The sequence below is a fragment of the Anabrus simplex genome, chromosome 2, assembly GCF_040414725.1.
Source record: "Anabrus simplex isolate iqAnaSimp1 chromosome 2, ASM4041472v1, whole genome shotgun sequence".
NCBI classification, from domain to species: domain Eukaryota; kingdom Metazoa; phylum Arthropoda; class Insecta; order Orthoptera; family Tettigoniidae; genus Anabrus; species Anabrus simplex.
Window position 1 is genome coordinate 782,725,231 of NC_090266.1, and position 17,806 is coordinate 782,743,036.

Consider the following 17,806-nt stretch of genomic DNA (forward strand, 5'->3'; position numbering starts at 1 on the left):
TTGAGGCCGCGGCAGCTTCCTTCCCATTCCTAGGCCTTCCCTGTTCCATAAGACCTTTCTGTGTCGGTGCGACGTAAAGCAAATAGCAAAAAAATATTTCAAGACTTGTTATGCCCGCCAACACAGACCACTGCGTAAGAGTCAGATATCTGGATTACGAAATGGGATCACCCCATTTTTATACACTGACACATTATAGATCTTCCGTGTTCGTGGTCCAAACGATAAGGCGAATTTTCAAGTAACTCAAAAGTAAATTTCTCTATTCCTTAGTATATAATTATGCTTTCATACTCAGATTTTAATCATCTATTAAGGTAGTGAGTTATTAATAGTTTACATTTTAGACGAATTACCAGCCTATTAAGCTAAGGCATTTGCGTGTCTGTGTGTATAAGTCGTAGGAGAGGTAGTAAACTCAGGTAGGGTAGTGCTTCACCGGAACCATTTGTAATGTGATATACTTTAAATTCATTTTACAGACACGTAATTGTGTGCACATAAATTGTCTGTAAGACTGTATTCTATAAAATCTTTTAGTGGAGAGTGCGTAAACGTAATAATTTGAGTTTAGGTCATGTGCGACGTGACATATAATATACTACCAGCATTTGCAAAGAACAAATGCGGACAAATCAAAGCCTATTAAGCCATGCTAAGAACGTTGCTTTCGACACAGGTATTCGAATCTCCAAGATATACTGCTTTGCAATCCTATTATGAGGTGCTTAGCAACCCGTTAGTCACCAAAATAAGTTATAATAGAAATAATTAGATTACGTAAGCATTGTTTATTGGAAAATATGAATATATTAATAAAAACGTATTCGACACAAGGTGTGTATTTTCTAAATTTCGTTGGCTTCATTGCTGAAAACTGTATTATTTCCAATGGCTTGGGAGAATATATCTGGAGATAGGAAAGGTGAGATATTTCGTGAAATAGGAAAACATGATTTACAACTTGCCGTCAAAAAATTAGCAATAGGGCTGCTTATTTAAAAAATAGACAAAAATTCGCTTACTTCGTCATACTGGTAGTTTCAATAACTCTGCGTAACTTATGAATACGATAAAGGTACTGAGTGAGCTGTCCGTGAGGTTAAGGGCGCGTAGCTGTGAGCTTGCATTAGGGAGATAGGGGGTTCGAAACCCACTGTCGGCAGCCCTGAAGATGCGTTTCCGTGGTTTCCCATTTTCACACCAGGCGAATACTTGGAGTGTATATTAATTAAAGCCACGGAGGTCATAACTCTATCCACTATCGTCCAGAAATTAAAGCTTTAGACGATATCAAGTATGATACCTTCCACTATTAGTCGTAAACGACTGTGATCATAGGAACAGGCGATTAAGGACGACATTTGGAAGAGAGTTTCAAACCCCAACGTCGGCATCCCTGAGGAATTTTTTTCCGTGATTTCAGATTTTCACACCAGACAAGGATATTACACAATGATATTCTAGTATACAGTACATGCGCTTTTAGGTTTATATTTTGAATATATGGAAAGCTATATACACTGCAGAAAATAAACCACGCTACATCCGCAAGGACAAGATAATTTTAAACACAAGCGACGTGACTGGTAGTTCATCATTGCAGGAATATATGATCACAAATTCAGACCTAATGAAACACTCATATCACAGTAAAGGGTGCCCAAACAGTCGCATCAAATGTAAGCGTATTTGGCGGCAATGTAGGCGTGTATTCGCCCATGCAAACGATCATAAATGTGATGTTGATGCAGTTCGCCCGTGGTTTTTGTAGGCTCTGGAGAACGCGTAAGTTCCCGCTTCATCATGTCCCATACGTGTTCAAATGGCGAGAGAGCTGGCTAGGGCAGTTGTTGTACATGACGTAGAGCACGTGATGTTGCAGCAGCTGTATGTGGACGTGCACGTCCTGCTGAAAAAGCGCATTGCCGTCCTGTCGAAGAAATGGCAGTAGCATGGAGACAACAACCTCTGCAATGTAGCGGGCACTCGTTACGTTACTCTGCACTGTTGTGGACGAATGTACTCTGGAACGGGCCGTTCACGTGTACGTCCATAACTTCCATACAAACGGAACCTATTCTCGACACTGGAGGTAAAAGAGCTCCATTACCCTCTCCAGTCGAATCTTTCACGACACCAGACTAGCCGTGCTTGGCGGTATCGTGGTATCCGTGGTAGCCTGGCCAGAGGCACATGTGATCGTAATCCTGCAGCAAGCTGACGGTTCGCAGTGGTCCTTAGCAACACGGCAGATGCAACATGTAACCGGATTTCGCTACGTGATGTTGTTTGGTCGGCCACTCCCTGCTCGTACAATGCGTCGATCTTGACGTGCGTCTGTACTAAGCGGACGTCCGGAACCTAGTCTACGTGTGTGGGAATGTTCCGCAGACCACTGCTGAAAGCAACGACACGCCAACATGTGCAGCAATCCGTCGATATATTTATCCAGTTTACCGCAGGTCCAAAATGCGACCCCATTCAAATGGCAACAGTTGTTCAAAAGGAGCACGTACTCGTTGGCATGGCATGGTTGTATCCTAGGATGAATGTTGGAAACACTGTTCACCTCTAACCTCAGCACAATTACTGCCTCCAGAGTAAAAACAGAAGCGTACGGACAGGCCTCATGAGCGCCGTCTGATCCCCGATGTCCGTGGCAAATGAATCACTAACACAACAATCCCTTAGTATCCACATATTATACCCTGGTGCCACTGAACACAGTCCTTCAGGACGTTGAATGTTTCCTTTTTCCGGCAGTGCATGTGTATTTTATGTGTATACTGTATACTGCCCCGTCTATGACATCACAACTTCCATAACGATTTCTTTCAGCGGTGTTACCAAGATTGAACGTATCTCTACATTTTCTCCAGATGGATATTAATCGTGAGTAAATTTGCAGACTAGACTTGGCCTACTATTCGTGTTCTCAATGCACTAGAAATGTTTTCTAGTAGGAGATTCTTACCGTTTTTATTCAATATGTTAGGATCCAATATACGCGTTGCTTTGTTTCATCGTAGGATGTACGTCTAATGCCGAAGCAAAGAGTCAGCTTACGATTTATCTGTTGTTGAAGTCATTTTCCATGTTTGCGTGACATTGAACTCTTTTCGGATACTACCACGTGTATTCATCCAACCTCAGGCGACTCACCATGCACCACACTGTAAAAATGATATCTACAGTCGTAAACTTTCAAGTTCTATCCGAATGCCACCGGAAACCTTTCTGAATTAGAGCGTGATCTCGGGGACAAATCTTATAGACACACTGTTGAAAGACTTTTACACAATCGAAGATTGCATTGGTAGACTTCTACAAAGAGGATGTTTGTCTCTTTCTTTGTGGTCGGGTGATTAAGTCAGCTCCATGATATGATTTGGTGATTGCCCCTTCCGAGATTCTAAGTTCTAATTCTGGCGTAAACAGTAGCTTTCGTGAGGGCAGTTTCTTCCCAATGTTTCCCACACAAGACAAGGCAGCACGATATTACACTGCGAAACCTCCAGATAGGTACGAATAAGGACTATTATGTCGTATAACACTCAAACTTGACACTTAAGTGATCACATTTCGAATCCTTGCCAGATTTACATGAGATTTAAGAACTATGCAGTGCGATTGGAAATCACTTAAAACCAAAATTATGTATGCTTTCAGAGTTAGCTGGCATTGGACTAGGGAGAAACTGAGAGTCTAAATTATACAGTAAGTTGATGATGTCTCTTGACTGACGAAACGGAACATAGTTCTTGACAAAGAAACACGTGCATTAAACAATAAAGTTACAGGTAAGGTTTGAATTTCTCTAGAACTTTGAAGAAATAATTTCATGATTTTATTTCTTATGCCATTTCTGTTTGTTTCGAGTTGTTGTCCCTGCTCGTAGCTGAGATCTGTGGTTGTAGAGTACTACCAGGTCCGTGTTTAATCAGCCGTTCTCACTTCAATAATAATGGATTTTCCGTAGAAGACCAGAATATACTTTTCATATTCTATGTAAAAATTTCGAAAGTTGACACCACTTTCAACTAATAGTTTAAAAAGGGAATACCACAACTTGCCTAGGAAGCATTCATTTTCTGTCCTAAGGAGATTAACAGTTAATGGTGATAAAATGGCCCAGTGCTCATGCAAAGTTCATAAGTGGGATCACAAGTTAAATCATCCTTCATAACATAGTGATCAAACTAATATTTTATGATGACGACTCAGTTCATTCTCAGTATTACGCCTTCCTCGTTCAACATTTCGTAGATTACTCTCACACTTTCATTCTGCCACCTTTCGTGAAGTAATCTTGTTGTCAGATCACAGGTCAGACTCTACCAGGGTAGGGAGGAGTGAAGGAAGGAAGGAAGGAAGGAAGGAAGGAAGGAAGGAAGGAAGGAAGGAAGGAAGGAAGGAAGGGAATTAGTTCTAATGATGACTTGCTCTTATCTCCCACCGTTCATTTTCTGAAACCAAATATTTACCATAAGATGTGAGTACGAAGGTAACTCAATTCTTTTACCCAACGTCTCATAAGGATATCACTCTTGTAATACTAAAAAATATGTAAAGCGATGAAATTGGAAAACACATTTGACTCAGACGATGGATAATGAATATAAATGTTCCTCTTCAATGACACTGGCAATTTTTTTGTAATAACACATAGCGATACTGATTTCAGAATCGTTGGGCGAACATGGTACATAAATTACTTCGTTGGAGCTCTTCAAGTGAATTCTCTTCTTCATTTCGTATAAAAATATTGCATGTAACTTAAACATGAAGGTAGCTGAAGATCTAATTCTTTCTAGTGATTGCTTTTGTTTCTTGTTGTCTTTTTGACTAGCGTTAACCGACACTGTCTTTACAACGGGTATATTTAGATTTAATAATTTTCCTACTTCATACACTTGGAATACGAAGACATCGGAATATCCTTTCTTCGTAGAAAGAATGAATACTGGAATACCTAACGGCAATTTCCTGTGCTAGATGTAAACAACTTCTGACGTTTATCACGCAGAGTACACCACTGCAATACCACAGACATCTCCTTTTTTATTGGAACCACTGTCTCTTCCACTTAAGTAAATTTATCTGTTTCCGTCCAGATTCATACGTTCAGTTTCTACGTCCAATTCTCTACAATTATTATTAGGTAGGGCACAGAACATTGCTATGCTACCCGCCAGTCAGTAACATTGAAAATATGCTTAAACTGATAACCAGCCGACTCACAAGAGAAACGAATGTATTGAATATTACTTCTTTAGTGAACTTAGGTAATTTCACTTCTTATAATAGGAAGAGGGTCATTATCACTCTCTTTCTTGCTACAGCTACCGCCCTACCTTTTTTCAAGCGGATGGGAAAGAAAAGGGCAACATGTACAGTAGGGTGAAAGTACTTTAAATTAGCAGACCTTCTCCGTGCTTGAGGAACTTTTGGTCTGCGGTAAGGGGATATGGTGCTCTTTGGGAGCACAAGAAATGTTGGGTTGCCTCAGCTTATTTATCCTCACCTATTACGTGTTCTTTTAATCTTATGGTTCCGTTTTAAAGATTCGTTGGGATTAATCTAAATGCATGAGAGTACAGACATTGGACACCGTTTGAAGTTAGAATTTTCGGAAGAAACAGACGTGGTGCAGCCGTTGTAAAACTGGGCTATGGTTACAACGAATGAACCAACTAATGAAACGCTGTAAATAGGTCACTTAACAGTCAGGTTTCTTGCATCTATTAATTTATTGCCATTTTTAATTTATCACTGTAATAAATTGAACTAGGTAAATAATTATTAGTAAATAGACTGCTAGACTGAGTACAATGAGACTGCTACGTCATTCTTCATTCCTGTGGATGATGCTGCACGCAACGTATGGATTTGAGGGAGCTAACCACGAAACCAACTATAAAAATGAGTACATATTTATCAATATCAGTCTAACTCAAGCTAGCAAAGGAAGTGGACGAGCTGAGTGGAGTGTGCAGACCAGTGGTTGGTGTGCAGCAGTATCGAGCAGCGATAGGGAGGTGGCTATGGAGAATGAAGTGAAAAACTGAGAAAAGGGAGCATAAGAGTGATTTATGGAAGATAGGATAGATGGTGCTGGTGGCTGTGGTGGTAACGACGCTGTTAGTTATTGGGGAGGTGGAACTTAATCCCGGCCTGAATGCTAACGGCAATATGAGCTGGGACGATATGGAAGCTATTAAAATAATAGACAGAGAGGAGGTGAAGGATGTTTGTACAACAGACTAACTAAAGGAGATGTTCCATAACCAGTCAAAGAAATTTGAAGAGCTGGAGAGATGGATAAAGGACAAAACAAAAGAGGCGGCAGCAAAGACGGGAAATAATGAAGAAATCGTGAAACTGAAAGAGAAAGTAAAAAATCTGGAAGAAGATATAATGAAACTGAAGAATGTAGAGGCGAACTGCTGTTAGGAACGTGTGAAGAAATGTATTTTATATACGGAGTAAAGGAAGAGGTAGAAGAGACTAAAGTTGATCTCATATACAAGGTGGTCGAAGTAATCCAGAATAAGATGAAGATCAACTTTAGCGAAGTGGATATCGACGATGTTGAAAGGGTCGGAAAAGTGAGAGGGAACGGGCCTATCAGAGTGAAGTTGTTATCAACTATGATGGCGGAAATTGTCGTCAGAAATGCGGGCAATCTGCAAGGCAAGACATTATGGGGGAGAAGAGATATGGGGAGTGAAGGCAATAAGTGCTTAAATACGTTAGAGCTCATCTATTTAGGGCGAGACGTCAAGGTCTCAGAGCGCATATCAGGCGCCACCAGTTGATAGTATCTAACGGAAAGTGGGTAAGACGTTGGCCGGTGGAGAAGTTTCAGATGATCGACGACAAGCTAAAGCGAGAAGAAAACGTGGAATCAAGACGACAGGAAGACAGAAGGCGAAGCAGCGCGGGACAACGAAGCAAGTAAGGAACGCATGCCAGGGGTCAGTGTACTGAGCAGTCCAGCGAGTAGTGGAGGAGCAGAAGTGGGGAGTCAACAAGTTCCGTCAGAAGTCGACTCACAAGATCCGAAAAGTTCAAACGTAAGTACGCAAGCGTTCAATAAAGAACAAGGAGTACGCGAGGAAATAAAAGGCCGAGAAGCCATGAATAGAGGGAGAAGTTTAAGTCTAAAAGACTTATGGGGCAAGAAAAGTAAAACTGTGGATGAAAAGGAGGACAGGCTGCGCCCCAAAGGACGAAAGAAAGAAGGAGTGGGAACAGAAGAGGATAAGGCTACAAGAACGAGAAGAAAAAATAAGGGAGGTAATGGGGAGGGACGGGAGGGTAAGTCATAGCTAGACTGGAAGATAGGGTTTATAAATATTGAAGGGTTACTAAATAAGTTAGGTAATGAGGCAGTTATTAGAACGGCAGAAAGCTTTGACGTTGTGATGCTATTAGAAACGTGGCTTGAATTCGGGAAAGAGATACAATGGAATGGGTATGAGGTAAAGTATAAATACAGAAGGAAAAAGAGCGGAAAGGAGAGATTTCCGGGAGGAATAGCGTTATTGATAGACAAGAGATTAGTGAGCTAGTAGAGAATATTGAATATCAGATGGAGGAAGTAATTTGGGTAAGGCTTAATAGGGGAAGGTACAAGAGAGGGAAAAGAAGATACGTCTGACTTTTGCATATTGCCACCCACAGAAATCTGCTTACGCGAACGAACATTGTTATGAGGAATTTGTACTAGAAACAAGTATCATGAGAGGGAAATTTGATGAAGATAGAATGTTGTTATTTGGGGACTAGAATGCTAGAAAAGGAGAACTGTTCCCTGTTTAAAGACGAGATGATGATGAGGGTAAGAAGGTGAAGTGCAGATAAAGAAAGGAATGGGTATGGATCAAACCTGGATCAAAGAATGGTTGGTGGGAAGGAAATAAGTGTGGGTAAGCTGACATTCATTGCGGGACAGGGGGGAAGTACGACTGATTTAGTATTGTGCTCAGAAGACATGTTAAAGATTATAAAAAATGCAGGTTGGCGACTGGTTCGAATCTCATCATGCACCAGTATGGATGATGATAGACAGAGGTGAGAGAGAGAAATAGAGGGGCGTAAAGAGAAGCATGGAGCTGTACTAAATACGGGTGGACGGAAAAGACAACACAGGAGCTAAATGCCCTTTAGAAAAGGAGCTGGATTTAATTAGGTGTGGATGGAAAGTGGGAAGAGGCCTTAAGAGAAGGTAATACTGATAGAGAGTTAGAGCCTATCGAATACCCAATTAAAAGGGTAGCACAGGCGAATAGAGTTCCTAGGAGGTGAAAGGAAAACGAAGAGGTCTGGTACAACAATGAATGTAAAGAAGAAAGAAAATTAGTGATGGTGGCGCTAAAAGAATTTAGGAAGAAGAGAGGGTGCGAAGAAAGAATGGCGCTTTGTAACCCAAGAAAATAATACAAATTAAACATCGCATAGAGAAAGAGAATCTGGATGAAAGAGCAAAAACCAACCATACTCCATTGCACTACAGCCCTTGAAGGGCCTTGGCATACCAAGCGACCGCTGCTCAGCCTGAAGGCCTGCAGATTACGGGGTATAGTGTTGTCAGCACGACGAATCTTCTCGGCCGTTATTCTTGGCTTCATAGACCGGGGCCGCTATCTCAACGACAGATAGCTCCTCAATTCTAATCACGTAGGGTGAGTGGACCACGAACCAGCCTTCAGATCCAGGTAAAAATCCCTGACCTGGCCAGGAATCGAACCCGGGGCCTCCGGGCAAGAGGCAGACACGCTACCCCTACACCAGGGGCCCGGCACGATGAAAGAGCAAGCCGAGTTAATAAATAAAGAGTGCAAGATGAAACAATTGGAGAGGATATGGGACAGAATAAATAAAATTAATAAGGGAGGGAAGAGGGTTGGCAAACCGAATATAGCGGACGACCAATGGTTTGAAATTTCCGGGGGCTGTTAGGGGGTGAAGACATACGGAGGCAGGTAAGAAGAGAAATGACAGGAGGGAGAATTTTAGAGGTTCAAATTCAGGAACTTGATAAAGAGATTTCAAGGGATGAAGTGATAAGGGTGTTGAGTAGATACCATTAAGAGCAAATCAGAGGGAGGATATAATGGTATTAGCAACGTTTACTGGAAGGAAATAGGCAAACACGATCACATAATAGAGGGTTTAGTTAAATATTTAGCAGGATTTTCGAAGGGGGGACACCCAAAAGAGTGGGAAGTTGGAGAAATATGCTCTATTTATAAAACGAAAGGTAGCAGAAATTTACGAAAGAACCGTAGAGGAATAAGACTGTTGGACTCGCTGAGTAAGGTGTACACAGGAGTATTAGCGAGCAGGTTAATTGTCTGGGCCGAGAGACAGTCGATATTGTAAATTTTTCAAGAGGGGTTTAGAAGAGGATGAAGAACAATAGATAGTATAATGACCGTCAAGATGATCATAGAAAAATACCTGGACAGGAAAGGGGGTAAAGTGTACTTAGCTGCAATAGATTTTGACACGGTTAGCAGAGGTGCATTAATGGAAAAATTTGGGGAAGTCTCAACATTGTTGAGGAATTCGCAAAGAAGTGGTCCCTGAAAATTAGTGGAAGTAAATTGAAGGTGATGGTAGTAAGTAAGACTAAGAGAATGAAGAATGAAATGATATGGGTGGTACAGGGAGAGAAGATTGAAGAAGTAAGCAAAGTTGAATATTTGGGAGTAATTATCTAGGAAAATTATCAAAGCGATTCAAGCGTTATGTGAGAAGGTATATTGTCGTGTTAGATTGGAGGAGAATCTGATGTGCAGCCAAATAAAATGTAAGGTGGGGCTTAAGCAGGGATGTAAGTTATCGCCCATATTATTTTCTTCTGTTCATTAACGACATTGTCCAGGATCGTAGAGGAAATAACTGGGCAGTGCCGGCGGTAAATGGGTTAGAGATACCAGGCTTAATATTTGCCGATGATGTGATCCTTCTAGCCCTAACAGCGGGAGGCTTACAGAAGAGTCTCAACATGGTTGAGGAATTCGCAAGGAAGTGGTCCCTGAAAATTAATGGAAGTAAATTGAAGCTGATGGTAGTAAGTAAGACTAAGAGAAGGAAGAATGAAATGATATGGGTGGTACAATGAGAGAAGATTGAAAAAGTAAGCAACCTGGAATATTTCGGAGTAATTATAAACAGTAGAGGAGGCTAGGAGGACCAAATTAAGATGGCGAAATGGAAGGGCGCCGCAGCTATTTCGGTGGTCAACATTCAAGAATCAGAATTCCCTGGTATAAATTACAGTTTGCAAAGATTGGTGTTAAAGACTTTGGTGCTAGGCAGAGTACTGTATGGGGTGGAACTATGGGGTTTAGAGGGCAAAAAAGACATGTTGAAGCAGATTATATGTAGATTTAGTAAAACAATAATGCAATTACCACAGTGCACGGAAAATGCCGGTGCATTACTAACGTGTGGGGAGTTTATTGAAGCAAATTGTGTTAAAAAAAGTACTAAACTGCTGGATGAGACTAAAAAGAGGAGAAGGGGGTGCAGTTTTGCAAGCAGCGTATCACCAACAGTTGAAAGATATATATATTCGGGGCGTTGGCTTACACAAATTAAAGTGAATTTGGATAGAATCGGTACGGGGTATATTTGGAAGATAGTTCTGTAGGGAAAAGGGAACAGCAGAGAGTAGGTGGGAGATAGTAGGGAGAGTTAAAGACATCCAAAGGCAGCGCCTGATAGAAGAGTGCAGGGAGAAGGGTTCTCTTAGCCTTTACAATAGAGTCACAAAAGTTGCAAGAATAAGCCTTATCAACGTAAACAAAACAGAGATAAGAGGTTTATTATGGCGGTTTATGAGGCTGTATAAAAATAAGGGATGGACTAGAAGGGCTTATAAGTCACGGTGTTTATTGTGTGGGAAAGTGTCCAATGACCTTCACTTGGTGAATGAATGTATAGCATTAGAAAAAGTGAGAAGTAAGTTATTGAACCCGAAGGAACACGCTCTACTTAAGCAAGGGGATGAACGGAAAATTATAAAATAGGTAGCGAATGAATGGACCAGGACCGGTAATTTAAAGAAATACTTATGTGCTGTTAAAATATGCTTGGTCAAAATGGAAGAAGAAAATGGCCAAGTATCTTAAAAATTGTTAAAAGAAGGCTAGGCGAGTGTGAATTAAGTGCTACTCTTCAATAGTGAGTCAGTGGTTTAGGATATTTCAAGTTAAAGTAGTTAGTGCACAACTCAGCAGGCTGAAGGAGCGATATGTGTGTGCAACAAAATGGAGTAATAGAGGAAGTCATGATTAAGAGCAAGCAGACAGGTTCGAGCATATGCAACATGGTTCAAGGACAGTGGCTGCTTGCCAAGATGTGTGCGTGTGAAGAGGAAGTGTATAGGCGAGTGTTGCTGACACAAAGGATTGGGGCAGGTCATGTACCCCTCAGAGTGTCGATGTGTTTTTATTTATTTTATTGTCTTATATCGCCGAAGGCATTTATTTTCCTTGTACAGTGTTGCATTGCCAAGGTCTCCGAATAGGAGCAATTTTTTAATGAGTTTTATATTTCTTGGGTTAGATGTAAATTTGTAATTATATGTGGTAGGAGGCGGTAGGAGGAATGGTTCATTTGGTTTCATGGGTATTGTGAACATGTATTTGGGCGAAAGCCTGCAATGTTCAATGTGCAATAAATATAAATATTTATCAACATCAAACTTGTAACTAGAAAGCCGTGCTCATACACGTGTTTCTAATTCCGACATCACCGAGTGAGTTGGTTACATGGTTGAGTTCGCATAGTTGTATGCTTACATTCCGGAGGTAGCTGGTTTGAACCTCACTGTCGGCAGCTGTGAAGATGGTCCTCCACGCTTTGCCATTACCACATCAGGCAAATTTTGGGGCTGTACCTGAATTAATCTGATTCGCTTTCCCCCAGTCTTAACCCTATTCTCTCATCGCCATAAGATCTTTGTGAGTCAGTGCACGTAAAACTAAATAAAGTTTCGAACAACTGCCCTTTTAGCACTAAATGTATTTAGACACCAAATTTCATAGTTTGATAGATTTAATCACGAAAATTACATGCGACCGTAAGAAAAATAATAAATATTTGATCTTCCATATACTATGTATTCGATGTTTATTGTTTCACGACTGAGAAAGTTTAGGTACCTCGAGGGTGCTAACATTATGCGGTTTCCTGTCCTTGGTCCGCTCGTTAGTTTGACAACACTTGAGATATTCCTTAAGTTATACTCATTCTCACCTGTCGACAGCTATGGCCACCAAGTGTAGAATCGATGCAGTGCAGCAAAGCACGTCACTTGAAGTCCACATGTCACACAATTCAGGGCCAAGAATCCATCCCTTGCTGATCTGAAAATACAAAACATAAGGCTTTAGTCCGTGCAGTGCTCAAAGGAAGATAGTCTCTTAGGATATGGATAAGATCCGTAGCTGAAAGGACTAACATATATTCATCTTCTCATTACATTCGTGCAGCAACATCAGTTAAGAATGTTCCTTTTAGTTGCAAATCTGTACGTTGTCAACTGATTTACACTGTTCGCCATAAAACCTATCTGTGTCGGTGCGACGTAAAGAAAATTGTAATGATTTACGCTGTTTATGATCTGTACGCGATTTGATGATGTTATGATGTTCATTCCATATGCAACACTTACACATCCATGTCTCCGCACTATAGGGAGTTTTGGTCGTTTAACACCGAATTTCTATGCGCCTTTTCATTATCCCTCCGTTGGCGTATGCCCGCGGAGAAGAACTTGAAGTGGGGCAATACATCAACTATTTTGTATTTTTGTCGAACAGTGAAACACTTATATCGACAGTGACCATTGTCAACTGCTGATCAGAAGTAGATGATTATTCAGGGTGGTCCGAAACAACGTGAACCAATTATATGCTCGTTAGAGCGTTGGTCATACTGATACGTAATTTGAAATATTTACGTCGATATCTCACGCCGTTGTCATCTTATCAGCTGCTGAATTTAGCCAATCAGATCGCTTCGCGGGCGAATTCAAATAGGCTTTACAAGGCGGTGTTGCTAAATCTGCACGTGGCTTGGTCGGGCTTGAGAGCTATGCCGAGAAATAAGTATGAAACACTAACACACCGTGGGTGTATTTGCAATTTGCCGGGACTATCAGCAGGGAGGTTCTTGTTCAAGTCCCACCCCTGGAGAAATGTATTTCTTCTATTGGCGCCCTCAAGCCACGTCCAGATTTAACAACACCGCATCGCAAAGCCCATCTGAAATCGCTCACGAAGGGATCTAATTGGCTAATTTCAGCAGCTGATGAAGCGACAACGGTGCGATGTATCGACATACTTTTTTCAAATTACGTGGCGACCTCACTGTCGGATAGCTAATCAGTTGTAAACACGTGGGCTGAATAGACCTGGAACCAACACTGAGGTCCAGGTAATAGTCCCTGTCCTGGCCTGGAATTGAACCCAAAATCTCCGGGTGAGATGCAGGCATGCTACTCACAGACCGCGGAACCGGCGTGATGTATACACATATGGAATATGAAAACAATAGTTCCGCATTCCGTTTATCTTCATTCTACTGTTTTTATGTAACAGGGTGAGTGGCTAACTTTGGAAAGAAGATACCATCTGTACAGGAGTGCCTACCAGAGCTTCACATTTGAGCGATGTGGAGATACCTAAATGTTACACTTGCCCCGAGTGTACTATCCGGTGTATATTATTCCACTTCCGTACACCATATCGTCTGATGATGATGATGCTTGTTGTTTTAAGGGGCCTAACATCGAAGGTCATCCGCCCCGCCATATCGTCTTGTTAATCCTCTAGCTCGGCACTACTAACCACCAGAGAATCACGGAATAGTGAATACACATATGGCGTATGAAAACAATAGTTCCACATTCCCTTCATCTACTTCAAGCATCCTGTCATTAAACTATGCTTGTCACCAATGAGTGATGACATTTGATTCAATTTTTGTTTTTTTCGTCATGTATCTCCTTCTTGTTAAGTGTCTCAATTCAGGTGGACTAATCTGGTACCTAATCGAGAACTTTTTGGTGCATTAACACGTTTCAGTGATGGTGATGGATGAGGCATCCGGCTTACCCAAAGTGCCGAATACAGGTAATTGTGAAAGGGCAGGGCTGAGTGGCTCAGACGGTTACGGCGCTGGCTTTCTGAGCCCAAGTTGGCAGGTTCGATCCTGGCTCAGTCCGGTGGTATTTGAAGGTGCACAAATAAGTCAGCCCTGTGTCGGTAGATTTACCGACACGTAGAAGAAACCTCGTGGGACAAAATTCCGGCAACTCAGCGTCTGCCAAAACCGTGAAAGTAGTTGGTGGGACGTAAAGCCAATAACCTTATTGTTAAATGCGAAAGGTCATGAAGACGTTCAATGTTAACATGTTCTGAAACGAGAATTTATTTTTCCTTTTATGCGTTTCTCTCTTTACAATTATCTTGAAACTTGTAGTTGAAAATTTCTTCGTCTGATAAGCAATATTTTAATTCAAATTATGAAATTGTAACAATGCAAGCCAGTTTACTCTGAATATGTGATTGGTGCAAATCAATCAATCAATCAATCAATCAATCAATCAATCAATCAATCAATCAATCAATCAATCAATCAATCAATCAATCAATCAATCAATCAATCAATCAATCAATCAATCAATCAATCAATCAATCAATCAATCAATCAATCAATCAATCAATCAATCAATCAATCAATCAATCAATCAATCAATCAATCAATCAATCAATCAATCAATCAATCAATCAATCAATCAATCAATCAATCAATCACGACTGATCTGCATTTGGGACTGACGCCCGGGTTGCAGTTTCCCTATCAGTTGTTTACCTAGACTTTCCTCAAATGTTCTCAAGGCAGTTGGAAACTAACCGGACATCTCCTTTGGTAAATTATTCCAATCCCTAATTTATCCGGCTATGAACGAATATTTGCCCCAATTTGTCTTCTTGAATTCCAACTTTATATTTACAATTGAAGGTGACATCTTGAATTTATTGAATTACAACATAATCTACAAGTACCAAACTATATAGCCTACACATCATAACAGTATAAATGTCCTTCCTGAACATACCGCCCACCTAATTATTTAAGTGAGTACAGTAAATTACACTCAGCGTTTAAACACCATCACTGAGACGTGTTAATGCACGAAAAATGTTCTTGATTAGGTACCACATTAGTCCACCTGAAATGAGACAATTAAAGAAAAGGAGATACATGACGAAAAACAGAAATTGAATGAAATGTCATCACTCATTGGCAATAATCATAGTTTATTGACAGGACGCTTGAAGTAACCCTGAGTATTCCTCAGAGTAACCACTCGAACAAGCCCATCTCGTTCTAGATAAACCTCGGTGACCAAGCCCTTCTTCTACACGAGTGGTGGATGATGACTACAGGTGCCACCATGAGATTTGGTTGCATTTGTGACTGTTTATTTCTCTGCTGCATTTGACAGACATAATCTAATGACCAAGACTTCCAGAATTGTTGTACCATCTATTGAACACACTGCCAGCGAGACAGGAGGTTAGGTTTGAAAGAAATTAAGTTGTGATCTGGGACAGACAGCATAGATGATCCAATGAGAAAATGACCAGGTGTCAGGGTGTCTATGTTATCACGATCAGTGGACAAGGACACAAGTGGTCTGGAATTCATAATAGTTTCGGTTTGTCACAATACAGTGTAGAATTCTTCAAAGGTCAAACTGGCATTGCTGGTTGTGCGTTGCAAGTGAAACTTGACAGATTTAACACTTGCTTTTGCGGAAAGTCACATGGTAGTTAAACCGCCTTTAACATAATTTTGAAATGAATAATGTATTGCATAATATTTTAAAGGATCCTGCTGGGGATAATAATAATAATAATAATAATAATAATAATAATAATAATAATAATAATAATAATAATAATTGTTACGGAGATATCCGTGGTAGGTAGAGGTGAAAGAAGGTGCGGGTGTGAATGGGTTTCAAGCTACGAAATTATAGTGCATGTAAAATTAATTTAAAATTTAACAAGGTTATATTTTCTTTTCAAAAACAAAGCAATAACCGACATGGCAGGTACAATGTAGCAAAACAAGGGGAGTTACAATATTTACAGGTTTTGGGCTTCACGCCCTGACTTCAGCGATCAGCTCAGTTTTACCACAACCACAAGTGTTAACAGAGGGGCAGAAAACCCCATTCATCCCTAGGAGCCCCTGGCTCCGAATTACACAGAAAAGCCTCCACGAGGCATATGACACTCCATTTTCAAAAGAGCGATCCGCTCTCAAAATTTAAGCCTCGCAAAGGCCACACCAAACTCTACCTTCAAGCTGTCCTCTAAGGACGTATTCACAGGGGTAAAATACCCAACCTACGGAGGTCTATTACCTGAAAAGAAGGTTTATTACATGACCTCTAAAATAACAATTTGAGAGGAGGCGAATTTGCACTCCTAATACACTTTGTTTTTAAAACCTAATCTGGCTCTGGGCCGCTAACGCAAGGGCTAATCCCATACTACAGAGGTGACTTAGAGAAGAACACTTTACATTACATAAACGAAGAATAGTTTGAGAAAATAAGTTCACCTCAAAACAAATGTGAGTGGGAGTTCGAGAGGGTTAGCACTCTCTATCCCAATATGTAGCTTTACAAGAAAAAGATGAAAAGAGTAATTACATTTTAGGAAAAGGTTACATGATGGAAATGCTTCGAACCCGCCGCGAGTGTTAAACTGCCGACCTAGCAAGAAAAGAAGTTATTAATAGGCCATTACCTGGTGTTGAACGGCTGAAGAAGAAAGAGGCGCTTCCCGCCTCCTGCTATGTACTAAATACACTGAAAGATGGAACAGAAGTGGCCCCGAGACCCTAAAATCAGCAGTTTATATCCTCTCGCGGAAGATTCTAGGCATTAGGGGAAAGAAAACACCCTCCCGCAAAATTTTTATTGGCTAGGGAAAAGAAACCCCTACATAGAGGAAAAGGAAACACATTATTGGTGGAAAATTAATTAAAGAAATTCGGGATTGGCTAGATCCAAACTAAGGGGAAAAAGAGGGGTATACAGCCAACTTAAACAATGACAGAAAGAAATTTAACAAAGAACAAACTCTTGAAATAAAAATTTCTCCAACAAAATAGTTCTTTGACTCCGCACTAGGTCGCACTATTGTTGATCTTAAGTAGTGTCCTCTAGAAGAGAAAGTTCACACTTCTTACTTCAAGCGAAACAAAAACACATCAAAATGACACAGTTCACAAACTCAAAAATTTCCAGGTAGTGACATCTTCTGAGAAATTAGTAGATTAATAGTGTAGATAAAGTTCAACCTTCCTCCAGAAGAGGAGTTTCAACAGGCGCAACTTTTAAATAAACGGTGTAGAGGTGTACCGCCCGGTACAGACCTCCCCCCCCAAAAGTTCCTCCAGGGGTGACACATGAAATCAGTTTGAAACAAAGTCCAAGTAATGATGTTGATACGAAGATAGATAGCAGAAGCATTTACAAGATTTCTTAATTCAGTTTCAAAATGTTGTTGTTGCAGGTGAATGAAAGTCTTTATGTTTGTAGAATTTGAATTTCTGAAGATAAACTTTTAATACTTAAAGGTGAAGAAAAATTTTGCAATGTCCACCAAATATTGTTGTTGAATTCCCAAGTGTAGTTATTGCTTATGGTGACTGTCCATGTAGTTGATGTAGATTGAGTCGGATGGCCAGACCGGCCGTT

The 17,806-nt window shown here is 40.6% G+C and overlaps 1 protein-coding gene across 1 annotated transcript in view; it reads right to left on the reverse strand.

The window, feature by feature from the left end:
- Positions 1-17,806, reverse strand: part of LOC136863686 (5-hydroxytryptamine receptor-like) — a 684,082-nt gene that overhangs the window by 31,413 nt on the left and 634,863 nt on the right. Inside the window, exon 3 of the mRNA XM_067140046.2 lies at positions 12,277-12,386. Within this exon, the coding sequence (XP_066996147.2) occupies positions 12,277-12,386 (110 nt within the window). The remainder of the gene's footprint in view (positions 1-12,276; positions 12,387-17,806) is intronic.